Raw genomic sequence first — 15,644 nt, forward strand, 5'->3', positions numbered from 1 at the left:
GGGGGTGGGGGGTTGGGAGCAAAACGAAGCCCAAGCCAAACAGTGGAAACCGGGACTGAAAATGCCAGCTAGCTTCCCTGGTAAGCTAATCCATCAGCCCTCAGTCTGATGCCGTCACCCAACCCCACCCTGCCTGTAGCTGCTGGCCTTTTAGGCCCCACACCTCCTCTCTCACAGCCTCTGTTGCCTTTTCCCCAAACACAGTGTGCGCTCCCACGTAATGGGTTGCAGAACAATGCTTGCTATCAATGCCAGGCTACTTTAACTAGCTGGGCCGCGCAGCTAGGGCTTTTACTGGTATAGGTCGGCGGCAGCAGCTCCTCTATTGGCGGTCTGCTGACCTGGACATCTGTGCTCTGGTCAGCGAGTTCCCACGGACACATACACGTAACCTATGCAAACGAACACGAACGCGCAAGTACTCACACACATGCACACACACCACAAGAAGAAGTGGAGTGATGGCCAAGAGGTAACGCGTCCGCCTTGGAAGCGAGAGAACCTGGGCGCGCGGGTTCGAATCACGGCTCAGCCGCCGATATTTTCTCCCCCTCCACTAGACTTTGAGTGGTGGTCTGGACGCTAGTCATTCGGATGAGAGGATTAACCGAGATCCTGTGTGCAGCATGCACTTAGCGCACGTAAAAGAACCCACGGCAACAAAACGGTTGTTCCTGGCAAAATTCTGTAGAAAAATCCACTTCGATAGGAAAAACTACAAAAAATGGGTGGCTCTGTAGTGTAGTGACGCGCTCTCCTTGGGGAGAGCAGCCCGAATTTCACACAGAGAAATCTGTTGTGATAAAAAGAAATACAAATACAACAAATACAAACACACGTACACGAATGTACACATACACACGCGCTTACGCACGCACGTAGACATACACACGCGCATACACACGTGCTTACGCACGCACACACACACACACACACACACACACACACACACACACACACACACTTTTTTGTGCGTGGTTTCATGTAAATTTGCATGCGTGTCTTATAAACCTTGTTCAGGTTTAATTGACATTAAAATTGATTCTGATTCTGATTCTGATTCACACGGGAATATGGAGGGAAAGTGGTGGGGAAGACAAAGAGAGGCCGGAGGTTGAGTAACAGGAAGCTGACAAGTTTAATGGTTTTGTTTCTGTTGAAATCACTTTGTAGACATATACAGAAGACTGTTTGGTTTTTGTTCTGTTACTTTTTGTTGTTGTTGTTGTTGTTTTGTTGTTTCCTGTTTGTGCGTCTTTTGTTCTGTTTTGTCCTGATTTCTTTTGAGAGCCGATTCGCTGAGAATCATTCTTAGTTTTCGCACCCACGAACCCACTCACAAACTGCAGCCAAAAGAAATTCTTTTTGTTTTACGATACAGATCAATAAATGTTCGATAAAACAGTCTTCTCAACAAACAGACATAAAAAATGCACAAAGACACAGACAAAACTATTTACTCGTTAGGACGCTATCACCCAGCAAACTTTCACACAAAACTAGCATCGGTACACAAGCCCGGGTCCCCAAAGAACGCAAGCGAATTGTGAACAACAAAAAGAGAGAAACTATTACTATAATATAACCAGGCAAGCAGGCACTGGCACAAGCATAAGGAGAAAAAAAGGTTTAGTCGTAATCTTTACTTCGATACTTTTACCCGCTGATAACAATGGTGTTTTACAATTGAATCAAGTAAAAGCTGCAAACTCTGAAATACTTTTAGATATATTTTGATGACATGCGAAATGTTTGAACAGTTTAGTTTTGGGGCGGCACCAAAGCCATGAGAAAACACTGCGGCAAGAGCAAATTTTTGATTGTCTGCTTTACCACGCCGACAGAATGAAACCACTTGTGTAAGTAGACATCACCTTCAATTACCGACGGATCCGGCTCTTAGTAATGCCTGACTAAGGGGAGACAGGTTGCAGTGGCAGTAAATCCCCATACTTGACAGAAGTCTTTATCGGAGGTCACGGCAACGGCTGCGGCGCTATGCCCAGGCCACTTAACACCCACTTATCTATTCAATCCGCTTCGCCCTGGGGTGCGTACATACCTACCTAGCTACTGCTGCCGTTTTTGTCAATATGCAACAGATGTCGGTCCGGGTTCCTTCATCTCCCTCCGTCTCCTCCGCGCACCTCGGTCTGACTCTCGTTCCCTTTGAGTCTGAGTCCGCCTATCATCGTTTGGCTATCTGGGGGCATGTATGGGCAAAGATGTTAGGGCGGCTCTCACAGAGCAACATGCCCGACCCATCTCAACTCTGGCAGTCGGGCGTCTTGTACGATGGATCTGGAATTGCTTCTCTGGCGTAGGAGGCGCCGGTTGGCCAAGAGATGTTAGGGATGGATCCTCAGCACTGGCATCTGTGCGGTGGGAAAAAAATTCTTATGATCGTCTCGTCCGCTGTTTCCCCCGTACAGGATCGTGTGCTCCTGATATAGATATACATGAGTGCATTCGTACCTTGCTTTTCGAGAGTGGTTTTCGTTTTATGCCCTGATAATTCAGGTTTCCTTAAGTTCGTGGTGACAGGTTTTAGACATCTTCTCATGGTTCTTGTCTTCACTGTATACTGTGCAACACACACACGTAAACACCAGTCAACTGTTGTATTTTTGTAGTATTCCCAGTAATACTGGGGGAGAAAGACAAACCAAATACCTGCCCAAAGCTGCCAGTCTGGGTAAAGTAATAAACAGGAATGAATATAACAGGAAAGGTGTAATGGAAGAGAAAACAAAAGTACGGAAAAAAATATAAATGGAAAATACTATTTTTGAACCATTGCGCCAGCGGTACGTTGGGAATGCAAGGGAGGTCACAATACAAGAACACAAAGGATGGCCCGCCCTGCTGTTTCATAACATGGCGCTGTCAGGCAAGCACGCAGAGACAAAGAGACGGTAAACATATATAACCTTTACCCGTGCACGTGCGTGTATTGGCGCATGTGTGAATGTGCAGCCGCACGTGCATGTGCCTAGCTCGTGTTCACATAAACACCGTCCTTTTTTATGTTTGCGCAGTTTACGTGCTGTCGTGTGCCAAACGGCTCATAAACCTAACTGGTGGAATGAGCTCGTGGATGCACACAGGCAGAGAGACAGATCCTGGCTCCATTCCTGCACTCCCCTTCCCCAATAATCCCTTCCGTTTCAGTGTGTGCCATAATACCGATGCTTCTGTCTTTTTACTGAGATCCAGACAAAAGTAAAGCGAAATACCAGTACAAGTCACGTGAGCTGCCATCAGACGCACTTATAAGCACAAGAAAAGAACCACGAATTCCGAATGGGGTGCTAAATTCTATGGACATCCTAAAAAACCAGAACAACCAAATTCATACAAACTTATATGTTTCAGGGAATATCCTGAGGGTTTTGTTTGTATGTATGCTTGTTTGTTTGTCTTTTGTCAATTTTTCAGACTGATCCACATAATAAAAGGGAGGCGAAGTCTTCAACATATATATAATCAACTGTGGTATTCACTTACTCCGACACAGGGATTACGGAATGGGAAAAGAGAATACGAAAAGATCATCTTGTGATCGGACACAGTCAACAGTTCTCTCCCTCAGTTCTTTGTCACTGTGTCTCCTCGCACGACCGCACACGGTGGAGAGACAGAGACAGAGAGAGAATGACAGAGAAACAGAGAGAGAGAAAGAGAGAGAGAGAGAAACAGAGAGAGAGAGGCAGACAGACAGACAGACAGAGAAAAAGAGACAGAGAGAGAGAGAGAGAGAGAGAGAGAGAGAGATGAGGAGGAGGAGGAGGAGGAGTAGGAGGATATGGATACCTTTTAGCGCCTTCGGTCTGAGATCAAAATCTAAGCACTTTACAGAGTCATAACAGATTGCCTACCTGGGTAGAGTCGACTGGCAGCTGCCATAGGGAGCTCATCATTCGTTTCCCAGATACATATACGTAACTTACGCGCGCGCGCGCACGTACACAAACACACACACACACAACATTATTTACGTGTATGACCATTTTGTTTATTTACTCCGCCATGCATGCAGCCATACTCCGTTTTCGGGGTTTGCATGCTGTGTATGGTCTTGATTCCATAACCCACCGACTGCCGACATTGATTATAGGATCTCTGACGTGCGTACTTGATCTGCGCGCGTATACGCACGAAGGGGGTTCAGGCACTAGCAGGTCTGCTAGGTCTGCACATACGTTGACCTGGGAGATCGAAAAAATCTTCTCTCTTTACCCACCAGATGTGACGGGGATCGAACTCGGGAAACTCGGACGAGAATCCAGCGCCCTAGCCATTTGACCATGCACATAGTGTGTGTGTGTGTGTGTGTGTGTGTGTGTGTGTGTGTGTGTGTGAGTGAGTGTGTGTTTGTGAGAGTGGAGGGGGAAGGGTAGGGAAGAGAGGATGACGGATGTCTAAAAACAAAATACAGTTTGTTGTGACATAAACAGACAGACAGACAGAAACAGAAAGAGATCAAGTTCAGAGATGTATACAGGGAGAGTGTATTCTAGTGTACGCTGGTCCAATCCGACGTACGACTGGAAAGGATTCCCCACCCCACCCAACCTCCGGAGGCGCTCATGAAGATCGCAACGATGTTGACTGTGTAAAAGGCGAGGACGATAATCAGGGTGAGGATGTTGGTGATGATGATGATAACGAAGACGATGACAACGCAGAAGACCAGTTGGTGATGATGACAAACACGATGACTACATCAATAAAAAAAACAACAACGTAATAGAAAAAATAAAAAGCTTCAGGGAGCCTTCGAGAGCATCCACCCTATATAATTATACCGAAAGAAACCAGAATTTGCTAAAGCATACAGGTGAGTGAACAATGAAATCGTTCTCATCGGATCCTACACTAGACCCCGGGGGTGTACGAGTGTGGTGGGAACGACGGTTGGTGGTGGATTAGTTGAAAAGGAGGGGTCGTGCCTGAACAATTGTTACCTGCACGAGGGAATAGGTCGTGCTGAAAAGACTCTCACGCCCTCTCTCCTGGCGCCCCCTTTCGTTTTTTTCCTTCCAACCCAACCCAATCCCGACCGCCCCCTCCCCCCCTCTCTCTCTCTCTCTCCTGGCTGACAGGGCTGATCGTTTCCGTTTGAAGGCCTTCTCCTTGCCAAAAGCCAGAGAACCATCACCATGCATGCACACACCATCTTGAAGTTGTGTGCCACGCTGCACACCGAGAACATATACAATGGCCGCATCTCTCTCTCTCTCTCTCTCGTGTGTGTGTGTGTGTGTGTGTGTGTGTGTGTGTGTGTGTGTGTGTGTGTGTTGCAGCAGCATCCACCCTTCGGTCTGTGTGCTTGTTGTGATGGTGGAGGTGGGGGTGTAAGGAGAAGGGAGATGTGAGGGCGGGGGGGGGGGAGTATTGCAGGAAGGGCGGAAGAGAGGGGTGAGAGAGAGGGTTGAGGTAGAGAGAGAGGAAGGAAGAGCAGAGGAAGAGGGATGGAGAGAGGTTCGGATGGGGTAGGAAGGGGGTGGAGTGCTAACTGGTAGGGTTTGTTATGTTATTTATCGATGTTGTTGTTTAACTTTTTCTTTTCCTTTTTTTTGGGGGGGTGGGGGGGGGTGGAGGGGGGTCGGGGGGCGGTATTTTGTTTTTGTTTTGTTCTTCTTCTTCTTGTTTTTCCTTTACACAAAGCAAACTTTAGTTAAAGTGACTGCGAACAAGAGGCGTGTGCATAGACATGTGTATGTGCGTGGGTGTGTATGTGTCTGCGTGCGTGTGTGTGTGCACGTGTGTGTGTGTGTGTGTGTGTGTGTGTGTGTGTGTGTGTGTGTGTGTGTCACGCGCGCGCGTGTGTGTATGTGATTATGTGTGTTCATTAATTCTTCAGTTTAATGTCTTCTCACCTAAAACGATAATAGTAAAATGTGTGTGTGTGTGTGTGTGTGTGTGTGTGTGTGTGTGTGTGTGTGTGTGTGTGTGTGTGTGTGTGTGTACTTTCTACAATCTGAAGTCGACCCGCAGACAGACCAACGTATCCGCGGTCACGGATTTATCTGCACCAACTATCACACGAATGGAAATCCACCCACTATCAGACATGTGGATGTTGTCGTATGTTTACCATTGCACGCACAAAAGGTCGTGTATTATCTCCAACAACTCTACAAAACAAAAAAAAAAGAACTGCACGCTTTCTGTAAAATTCTGGCGTCAGTGGTCATCACCTCACGGCACACGGCCGATGTCACCCCCCACCACCACATCCTGCTCCTTACCACATCACACCACCTCACTTCATCCTATTCCCTCCAAACCTCCCCCACCCCACTCCCAAATGCTACCTTTCATTTATAATAAGGAAACAAACCCTAAGCCCGTTCGCAGCATTGTCTAAAGTCAACAAAGAGAAACGGTGTGGCACTGGGCAGACCGCGGGGCCATCGATATGTATATACAGCTAGATCAATGTGTGGGGCTGACACGTGCGCTCTCTTGAGGGACTGGCTTTTTGGAGGAAGGTGGGGGAGAGGCAGGTAGCCTGGGAGGAAGGGGTGTAGTGGCTACACCACACTGAGCCGATGATTGCTGTTTTCAAGTCGGTTCCTCAAGCTCGCATAGTGTGCTGCTGCTACCTCCTAGGATAACTGACACGAAAAGGATTTATTTTGTTTCTGTTTGCAAATTTGCTTCAGCTGAATGGGCCCCCTTGCTTTCGTTGTATACCCTTGGTTTTACAGCTGGTTTTTGGCTACTGGGGAGTTGGAAGGTAGTAAGATTCTTTGTTTTCTGTTGTTGCGTTTCCTACCCGGGAAGAGTTTTCTTCAGGCGGAAAATTGACATCATGTGCCGTTTGTCAGCAAACCGAAACATGGCAAAGGAGAGGACAGGAGAGGGGAGAGGGCAGATAAAGAGACAGAAAGACATCCATACATACAAAGAGGAAGAACAGTGGGAAGGAAGAAGAGAACAACTGGAGGTGGGGAAGGGACAGACAGAGAGACAGACTGACAAAACAGAAAGACAGAAAGAGGGAGTGTGAGAGGAACAAGATGTTATGGGAGAGAAACGGACATATCTCTGATAGGACTATATATATATATATATATATGTATATATATATATATATATAATTGTGTGTGTGTGTGTGTGTGTGTGTGTGTGTGTGTGTGTGTGTGTGTGTGTTTATTGATCCTTGGTTTGTCTGTGGCGGATACTTCGCAGAGACTGACATTCAGATAGACACCTCCCACGCCCCCCACCCCTGAAAAAGAATCGAAAGAAAAGAAAAGAAAAAAGAATATTCTTGTAAAATACGGGTGTCCCCAATTACCTGAGGTGTACTCTTTGTTTGTTGGAACACTCAAGACACTATGCAACATGTATTTGAACAGAAGAGGAGGAGGAAGGAGGAGACGAGAGTGGAGAGGGTGAGAAAGATAGGGAAACAGGCAGAAAGAGGTAGAGGTTTGAACAAAGAGGAGAGAGACCAATAGACCCAGACACATGCACAGCATCTGAAAGCTAAATCATAATAATCTAAAAGAATTGTTCAAACACCATCGGGTCAGACATCAAAATATTCTTTCCATATTTTTTTTTCTGAATGGGGGAGAGAGCTGGGGCCTGGGGCTAGAAGAGAGGAAGGGAGGAAGGATATGGAAGGACAGGTTACAATGACATGATTGTTTCAGAAACTGGGGGCAAGGAACTTCATACAAATCTTTCAGATTACTTGAAAACTTTAGTCAGCCAGGTCTATCGATTCGCAGCTTTAAGGGGTCAGATTTATGAACCCGTGGCTTGCCTCTGAACGGAATCTTTTGTGATATAGAGTGTACCACTCTTGGTATTAGTAAAACTACTTCGTGTTTTCATTTGTTATTCAAAGGTAAAATATTGAAGTTACTGTCGTCTTGAGTTATAATGAGCTGATGAGGTCGGTATACGGGCAACTTTCAAACACAGATTTTATGTACTAATGGTTTTGGTGTGTTTTCACCATAATGTCCCTATGAATGTTTTCAGGATTCACGAATAGTGTGTGTGTGTGTGTACGTGTGTGTGTGAGTGTGTTCATAAAAGTACTCATGGCAGTTTGAACCATGTCTTGCGTCTGATTATATATATATATATATATATATATATATATATATATATAGTATATTGCCAATTACCTGAAGAGTGGGGTATTTCTTCCTTATTTAAAAAAAAAATATGACATAATTAGATACATGGAGAGACACCATAGTGAGAATCACTGTACAATGCAACGGAAAACAAGAAATAAAGAAAGACCCTCCCCCACCCACCCCTCCACACACACACACACACACACACACACACACACACACACACACACACACACACATACACACACCCCACCCCCCTTTTTTCCAAATTCCCTTCTTTTGAACATAATTTTGAAGATATATAATTGAAACATGTTTCACCTAGTAGTCCCAGTCCAAAGCAGCACACATTAAAAAAAATAAAGCACTGTTAAAAGTTCCTGTAGTTCCCAACCAGGCGCACCCACGCTTTCAATGTGAAAAGGTACTGAGTCATGTTTTCATACAGCTGCAATATCCTCGCTTACAGCAAGGAAGTAAATCCTTCCAGAGAGACAATTCATAAACAAACGCATAAATAAAACAACAAAAAAATACAACAGCAACTGGAAGAGTAAGAAGAGGAATAAGTTTCAGTTTCTAATAGGAGGCGCCACTGCGTTTGGACAAAACCACACACGCTGTATGACATCTGCTAGTTGCCTGACCAGCAGCATAACGCAACGCACTTTGTCAGGACTTGGGTGCATTCATGTATCTGTTTGTGTACCAATCTGATCAGAGTGGATTTCTTCTACAGACTTTTACCAGAGGACAACACTCAGTCGTTCCCATGGAGGTTTTTTTCAGTGCACCAAGCGCGTGCTCCATACGGGACCTCTGTTTAATGTCTCATCCGAATGACAAGACGCTCAACCGGCTTGATTTTCCAGTCAAACTTGGTAGAAAGGGCGAGAGCGGGATTCGATCCCAAACCATCATGGACACTGTATTGGCAGATAAGCCTCTTAACCATTCTGCCACCTTACACACAGCAGGCGGGGGAGGAGAGGAAAGAAAGATGGAAGGAAATAAGAAGAAGAAGAAGAAGCTGAAGAAGAAAAAGAAGAAACGTGCAGTCAGAAATGAAATAAAATCAAGACACGGAACTCAACACCCAACAACTGCACAAACCACACACCACGTGCAACAGATTGACCAAAAATGTAACAGACCTCAGAAGAGGGCAAGAGCGAAAGGGAACGAGGGGGCGTGGAGGGGTGGGGGAGGGGAAAGAGCGGGGAGTGGTCAGTAGGTCAGCAGTGCCGTCCGACTCACACCACACAGGTGCGCGGTGCCACTCACCTGTGGTGGCCAGGCCAAAGGGGAAGCACCAGGTCAGACCCAGGATGACCCTCACCACTACCACCCGCTGCTGCTGCCGCTGAAGTCGACACTTAATCCCACACATGGCGTAGTCCCGTCACTTGATTTCACTTCACTTCACTTTTTCAACCGTTTTCACTACACAACTGCCCGCGTCCACACGTAATAAGCTTACACCACGCTTTTCCATCGCAGTATTCCTCAGTCTGTCCCGCCTCTCTCCGCTACTTCACCGCTCGCCATGTAAGCATCCTTCCTGACGCGCGGAGACCCTTGTGGGTGAATCATGAATGGTCCTTGCGACAGGCCTTTTCTTTTCAGGACAATTGTTGAGACTCACAACGCTCTTCACGGAAAGTCACAGGCAGTGTTGTGAACATTCCGAACTGGCACTTTTTTTTTCTTTTTTTTTTACCACACTAATAACTGAAGACTCATGTTGAACAATAACTTGACAAAAAAACATATCAAAAGAATGCACTGGGTTGATTTATAATTGAAAATGTTCAAATCAAAATCGAAGCATGACGTTATGGATGTATTCCAGTTTGTGAAACCCATCCCCTATGACGCCGAGTGGGTTCAGATTTTTCTCTCATTTACACCGGCTCCTGAGCATAAAAAAAGCCCACTACAGAGGATGAAGCTCACATCTAATCACTCCCAGGGTGTAAAAGCCAATGAAGGCGTGAATTTCATAAAACTTTAGATATAGACAGACCTATAATATACTGACAGCTGAACAGCAGCGGAATATATATATATATATTTTTTTTTTTATGTATATCTATATATATATATATATATATATTACGTAAGTAAGCTAGAAGTCAAAAGTAATTTCTAGCAGTCTGGCTGACAAAGACGATAATGTTTTGTACGACCTCTAGCATCTTTAAAACTTTTTTTCTTTGCGTTGGAAACGAAAACCGTTCTTTTTTTTTCTTTTCTTTTTTCTTTTGCTTTTGTTGGTTGGTTTATTTTGTTTTGTTTTGTTTTGTTTTGTACTTATACTGAAAACGCTCTGCCAGTAAAGCGACTGAACAACAGTTATATCAATTATCAGTTAACGGCAAGTTCACTGAACCAAAAACATCTTCCCCATAGTCGATTACGTGACAAACTATAACAATTTTGAGAAAAAGGAAATCATTTTGAGCAAGCTCAACACATCTTTTTGTCGAGAGCTAAAAAAAATCACACACGCTCTTTTTCCGAGTTCAATATAATCACGTCATAGTTGAGAAAAGATAGCAGGGGGAAAAAATCTCCCTAACACTCAAAAACTGACTCAAAAACTGACAATATCAAAACGATGAGAAAACACCCACACTGATAAACACACACGTTACAACTCCGCAGCTTCCGAGACACGAAGCAAGCTGCTGACCATCTTGCAAACAACAACCAACGCATTTGTCGTCTTTTTTGCTGCTTCTGTTAAAGGTTCTCGTCTCTGGCTGTGTGAAAACCTTTGCAGCGAGTGCGCGTGACAGGGGGGCGGGCGGGGAAGAGAGGTGAGCTGAAGTGCAGGGAAAAGACGCGGCGCCTTGCCGTGATGGGGGAAAGGTGCAAGATGGTGGTGGTGGTGGTGCCAGTAGCAGAGAAAGAGTAGAAGCAAAGAGCCTGGGACTTTTGGTACCAGGCACTTTCGCTTTCTGCAAAGCAGTTCTGGGTCTCTCTGTGGCACGCGCATGGACAGAGAGAGAGGGAGAGCATTCCTGGGAGGCAGAGAGAGACAGCAGACAGGGCCCCTAGGGCACCACGCGCCACTCTGCTCTCCGCGCGGCCCTTAGCCTTTCACTTCACATTCCCTCTCCCTCTCTCCCTTGCCGCTGCTGCACGTTGAGATGGCGTCGTGTTGTTGTCGGGTCTGTTGTCACCTGCACGGCAAAGAACCACAAGATTATAGTGAGTGTCGTCGTGATGGATCGATCTTTTTGGCTGGTTGGGGTGCGCGGTTGGGGGGCGGAGGTGTGTGGTTTGGGGGTGCGTGAGAGAGGGAGAGAAAGAGAGAGAGAACGACGACAATAATTGAGAAAACGTGAAATGTTGCAAATGACGGACCAGTTTCAGAAGGAGGAGGAGAATTCAAAGGCAACGAAGAAAAAAGAAAGAAAAACAAAAAGAACCAGAAGACGACGACGAAGAATGGTAACAAAAAGTTAATTATAATAACAAAGAAGAAGAAACTGTCTCCTCCAACTTAAAACCCTCTCTCCCCTCAACTTCATCTCACACCCCCCCCCCCCCCCTCAAACCCCCACCACATCCCCAACTCCCACTCGGGCCTATCCCCCACATCCCACCCCCAAATCCCTCTTCCCTATCCCCGACATCCAACACCCCACACAGCACGCTACGCTTTTCCGGCACCAGCGCCGGTGTTAGTAGCTTACCCGGCCCTCCTTCCCCGTCTGTTCCTCTCACAGTTCAACTTGATTCTAACAAGGCAGGAGGGGCAAATCCCTCTCCCCCCCTACGGGTTAATCACTGTCAAGTGATTGGGGGGTGGGCCGACTCATCCAGGATTATTACCACTTCCTCCCAATGGATCGACCAGCAGGGGGAGCCTGGCTTGGTGGCTGTGGGCTCTCATCCTTTTATATTGCAGGCCGGTAGTCTGACGGGTCCTTTTGTAGCCACTGACTCCATGCTAAGCTTTTGCCACACACACACACACACACACACAGAGTACGAGCCTTCTTACACCGTTCAGAATCAGTTAGTCGTTGGGCTTTCGCTCTAGTCTCAGTTCAAAAGTGATCATCAGGTTTCCAGGCCCCGTTTCTGCATCGTGTTGTGTCCTTGGGAAAGGCACTTTTGTCCGATTTTCTTCACTCCACGCAGGTGTGAGTAGGGACCGGACTTCGGTTGCGGAATGTTAAAACTGCGGAAGGAGAGGACTGGGCCCCGCCTTCCTGTGCCGAGAGGACTGGGCCCCGCCTTCCCAAGACATAGGTGGATATGAAATCGCTTCCCGAAGGCCGTAAAAGGCTGCGGGTTGTTTAGCCTTGAATCCAACCCCCTTTCTGTGTTTTGTCTGCTGGCTTCTTGTTTTAGTTTATTTAGCTGAGGTGTTAGGTTGACATGATGCACTGTCTGTTTTATTGGAGTTTGTATCCATGTGTGTGCATGCGTGCGTGCGTGCGCGTGCGCGTTCGTGTGTGTGTGTGTCTGTCTGTGTCTATGTGTGTGTGTGTGTGTGTGTGCGGTGTGTGCGTGTGTGTGCGTGTGTGTTTTCTGGCCCGCTGTCTAGGGCTGAAGGTATGGGTGGTGAGGGGGTACATGGGGATTTGCTGTGCTGGTGGCAGGAGAAAATGAGCAAAACAATTTGCAGCTTGTGTGTGTGTGTGTGTGTGTGTGTGTGTGTGTGTGTGTGTGTGTGTGTGTGTGTGTGTGTTTTATGCGCGTGTTGTTGTGTGCACCAACACAATTATATTAACACGCATACAGGTGATCGAGTGAGTGTAAGAGCACGCAGACATTTAGATTACTCGAAACCAGAGGTGTAATGGAAAACCTGTTCTTCCAAGTTGTCCTTGTGGACTGGGCTATTTCAATATCAAAAGGATCTCAGAATGGGAGGCAAAAGGGGAATCCTACTTTGAACAAGAACAAGAACAAGAACAAAACTTTAATCTCCAGGCCTCCGGCCCCTAGAAAGAGGTCAAAAGTACACAATATGGTGATCACTCAACCACAACAAAATGTAAAATACGTACTAACTTAACCTGTAGAACAAAAGTGCTTCTCGTGCATTGTAAATTAATTCTAACTTTCATCATTGTTGTCACAGAATTCCTGTCGTATCTTCAGGGCATTAAATATATAAACGCATAGTTTACGAATACTGTAAACAGAACCATTCTTCATCAAGTGAACATACGATTGACCTTCAGAGTTCAGATGTTTTTGCCGCAGGTCATTGTAAAGGACACAATTGTTTATAACATGGTTTTCATCTTCGATTACATTACAACGTTTACATGCGTAATTTGAATTACATTTGAATGTTCTTCTAAAAAATGATCCTACTTTGCAGATATAGAGAGGGGCTGGGGGGCGAAATGTACAATGGGACTGGATCAGATTCAGACCTAGCACCTGCGTTATTACAAATTATTAAACGAAAGGGGAAAACAGCGAAAGTAAAATAAAAAGCAGTAACTACAGTCACAGACAGAGCAGATGCGATATTCAACGCGTATTCATATTCTTGTGATTTCATACGAAACAGGAAAATAGCAAAAGTAAAACAAAGTAGCAATAACAACAGTTACATTTCTAATACACATCTAACAAACCATCCCCTGCCTGGGTACCTGGTATGTTGATCAGAACCACAATGGCATCAAGCTTGGTTGAGCAAAGATTTATTTCTCTTTTTTCTTGCTGTTTTCCAACCTGTCAACCTATACAGCCGAGTAATTGTGTATTTTCCCCATAAATACAGAGGGGGGAGGGGGGGGTCTGAGAGAGAGAGAGAGAAAGAGAGAGAAGGTGTGGAGGGGAGGGTGTATGAAGGGAGGGATAGAGAAAAAGGGGTCGAGACAGAAGCGCGGGAACCGATATCTCAAGGAAGTACCAGTGGCAAATATTCGTCATTCCAATATCTGAAGAAATGTCTTTGGGAAAAAAAAAATTTAATACTCTCATGCTTCAGCATCCCCCTTCCACATGTGTGTTTAATCTTTCAGGACATGACTGAATCATTTGAAATGGATGGGAGGATGACCATCTCTTTTCCACATTCGCGAAGTCCTGTCGTTTAGGAACGGTCAGACGTTGCTGCCTCAGGTTTTCTCACTCCCACAAACAAGAACTTGAGACATGTGATAACGAGATGGTTTGTTTTTTTTCTCTAGAGAATCCTATGCGTCTTATTACCTTGAAAACAAACAGAACACTTTGAAATGAAAATTACTTAAGTCTCATATTTGAGATTTGGAAACACGCACTCCAACAGAGTGTAGTGTGGGTGGAATAAAAGGAGAAGGGGAAAAAATTCGCTGACTGTAAAGGAGGGTGGAAACACCTTCAGACGATGTTTCTGGGCTGCCGATTTGCACAAACATGAAGAGTTTTAATATGAGAATGCATTAGTGGCTATTCTACACGGGTTCCAAAATGCCATTTTGTGAGATTGGCTAAAATCGCGGAATTTTTTGAAAATTCAAAACTCTACATCTCAAGAACTATTTGAGAAATTGCTTTCAAATTTGGTGTGGCTTCTTACTTTATTGTTCTCTTTCACTCTTGCAAATATGAGGCTTCTGCTATGAATTTGAAAATTTGGCCAGACCTACCTAATTTCAGCATATTCTTTTTGCGGAATAAATCGAGAGCGGCAATCGGAGTCACAACGCGGTTTAAATCATGTTATTTTGGTATATCTCGGGCATTCAAAATTTTTTCTTTCTAGTACGAGGTAAAGGAGACGTTCATTTGCCTCAAAAACACTGCAGTATATGTCCGTTTTTATAGATCTGCAGAGATCCGTGATTAACAAGATTTGTCTTTCCATTCACTGAGAAACTACCAACACCATCCATTCAATTTCTTTTTTCTGTTCATTCTAGTTAATTCAGTATCCACTTTAAAACATTCATATGCAGTAAACACATCGGTGATTATTTAAGAAATTCTTTTAATTCGGCGGTAAAAGAGACGTTGCAATCGCGTCAGGCTTTGCAACATGTTTTGTCAAGATCTGCAATAACCACTGCCGTGTAGACGAGGCCAAACGGTCGATTTAAATTTTCTTTTCTGTTAATTATAGTTAATTCAGTGTCCACTTTAGAATATTCATGTGCAGAAAACACGTCAACAGTGTGGTTAGTGTCACTAAATGTGTTCTGTCCAGAATGTGGTGTGTTTTTTTGTGTGTGTGTTTTAATTGCGAATAAGAAAAATGAGGTCATGGCGTATCGGGAATCGGACAATCGGGAATCTGCAAAGGGGTAATAGCGGTTTTCGGAATCCGGACCGAACATCAACGAAATAAACTGCTAATGAATCGGAAATACGGCTAAATTCGGGAGACTTACAACCTATTATTGGTATGACTGTGAAGATTTTTTTCCTACTATATTCAAGCCAAATTTGGTATTGGCAGACAAATTATTTCTAGAGAAAATGGCAATGTTATAGTTTACCACGGACACAGACACACACACACACACACACACACACACACACACACACACACACACACACACGCATATGTCA

At 45.1% G+C, this 15,644-nt stretch overlaps 1 protein-coding gene across 1 annotated transcript in view; it reads right to left on the minus strand.

Annotated features, from left to right (window-relative positions):
• LOC143292220 (netrin receptor UNC5C-like) overlaps positions 1-15,644 on the minus strand; it is a 180,641-nt gene that overhangs the window by 112,622 nt on the left and 52,375 nt on the right. The window contains exons 2-3 of the mRNA XM_076602406.1: positions 10,745-11,296; positions 9,393-10,024 (exon numbers count right to left, since the gene is read on the minus strand). Coding sequence (XP_076458521.1) covers positions 9,393-9,498 — 106 coding nt within the window. The 5' untranslated portion in view covers positions 9,499-10,024; positions 10,745-11,296. The remainder of the gene's footprint in view (positions 1-9,392; positions 10,025-10,744; positions 11,297-15,644) is intronic.

The sequence above is a fragment of the Babylonia areolata genome, chromosome 18 (genome assembly GCF_041734735.1).
Source record: "Babylonia areolata isolate BAREFJ2019XMU chromosome 18, ASM4173473v1, whole genome shotgun sequence".
In the NCBI taxonomy this organism is placed as follows: Eukaryota; Metazoa; Mollusca; class Gastropoda; order Neogastropoda; family Buccinidae; genus Babylonia; species Babylonia areolata.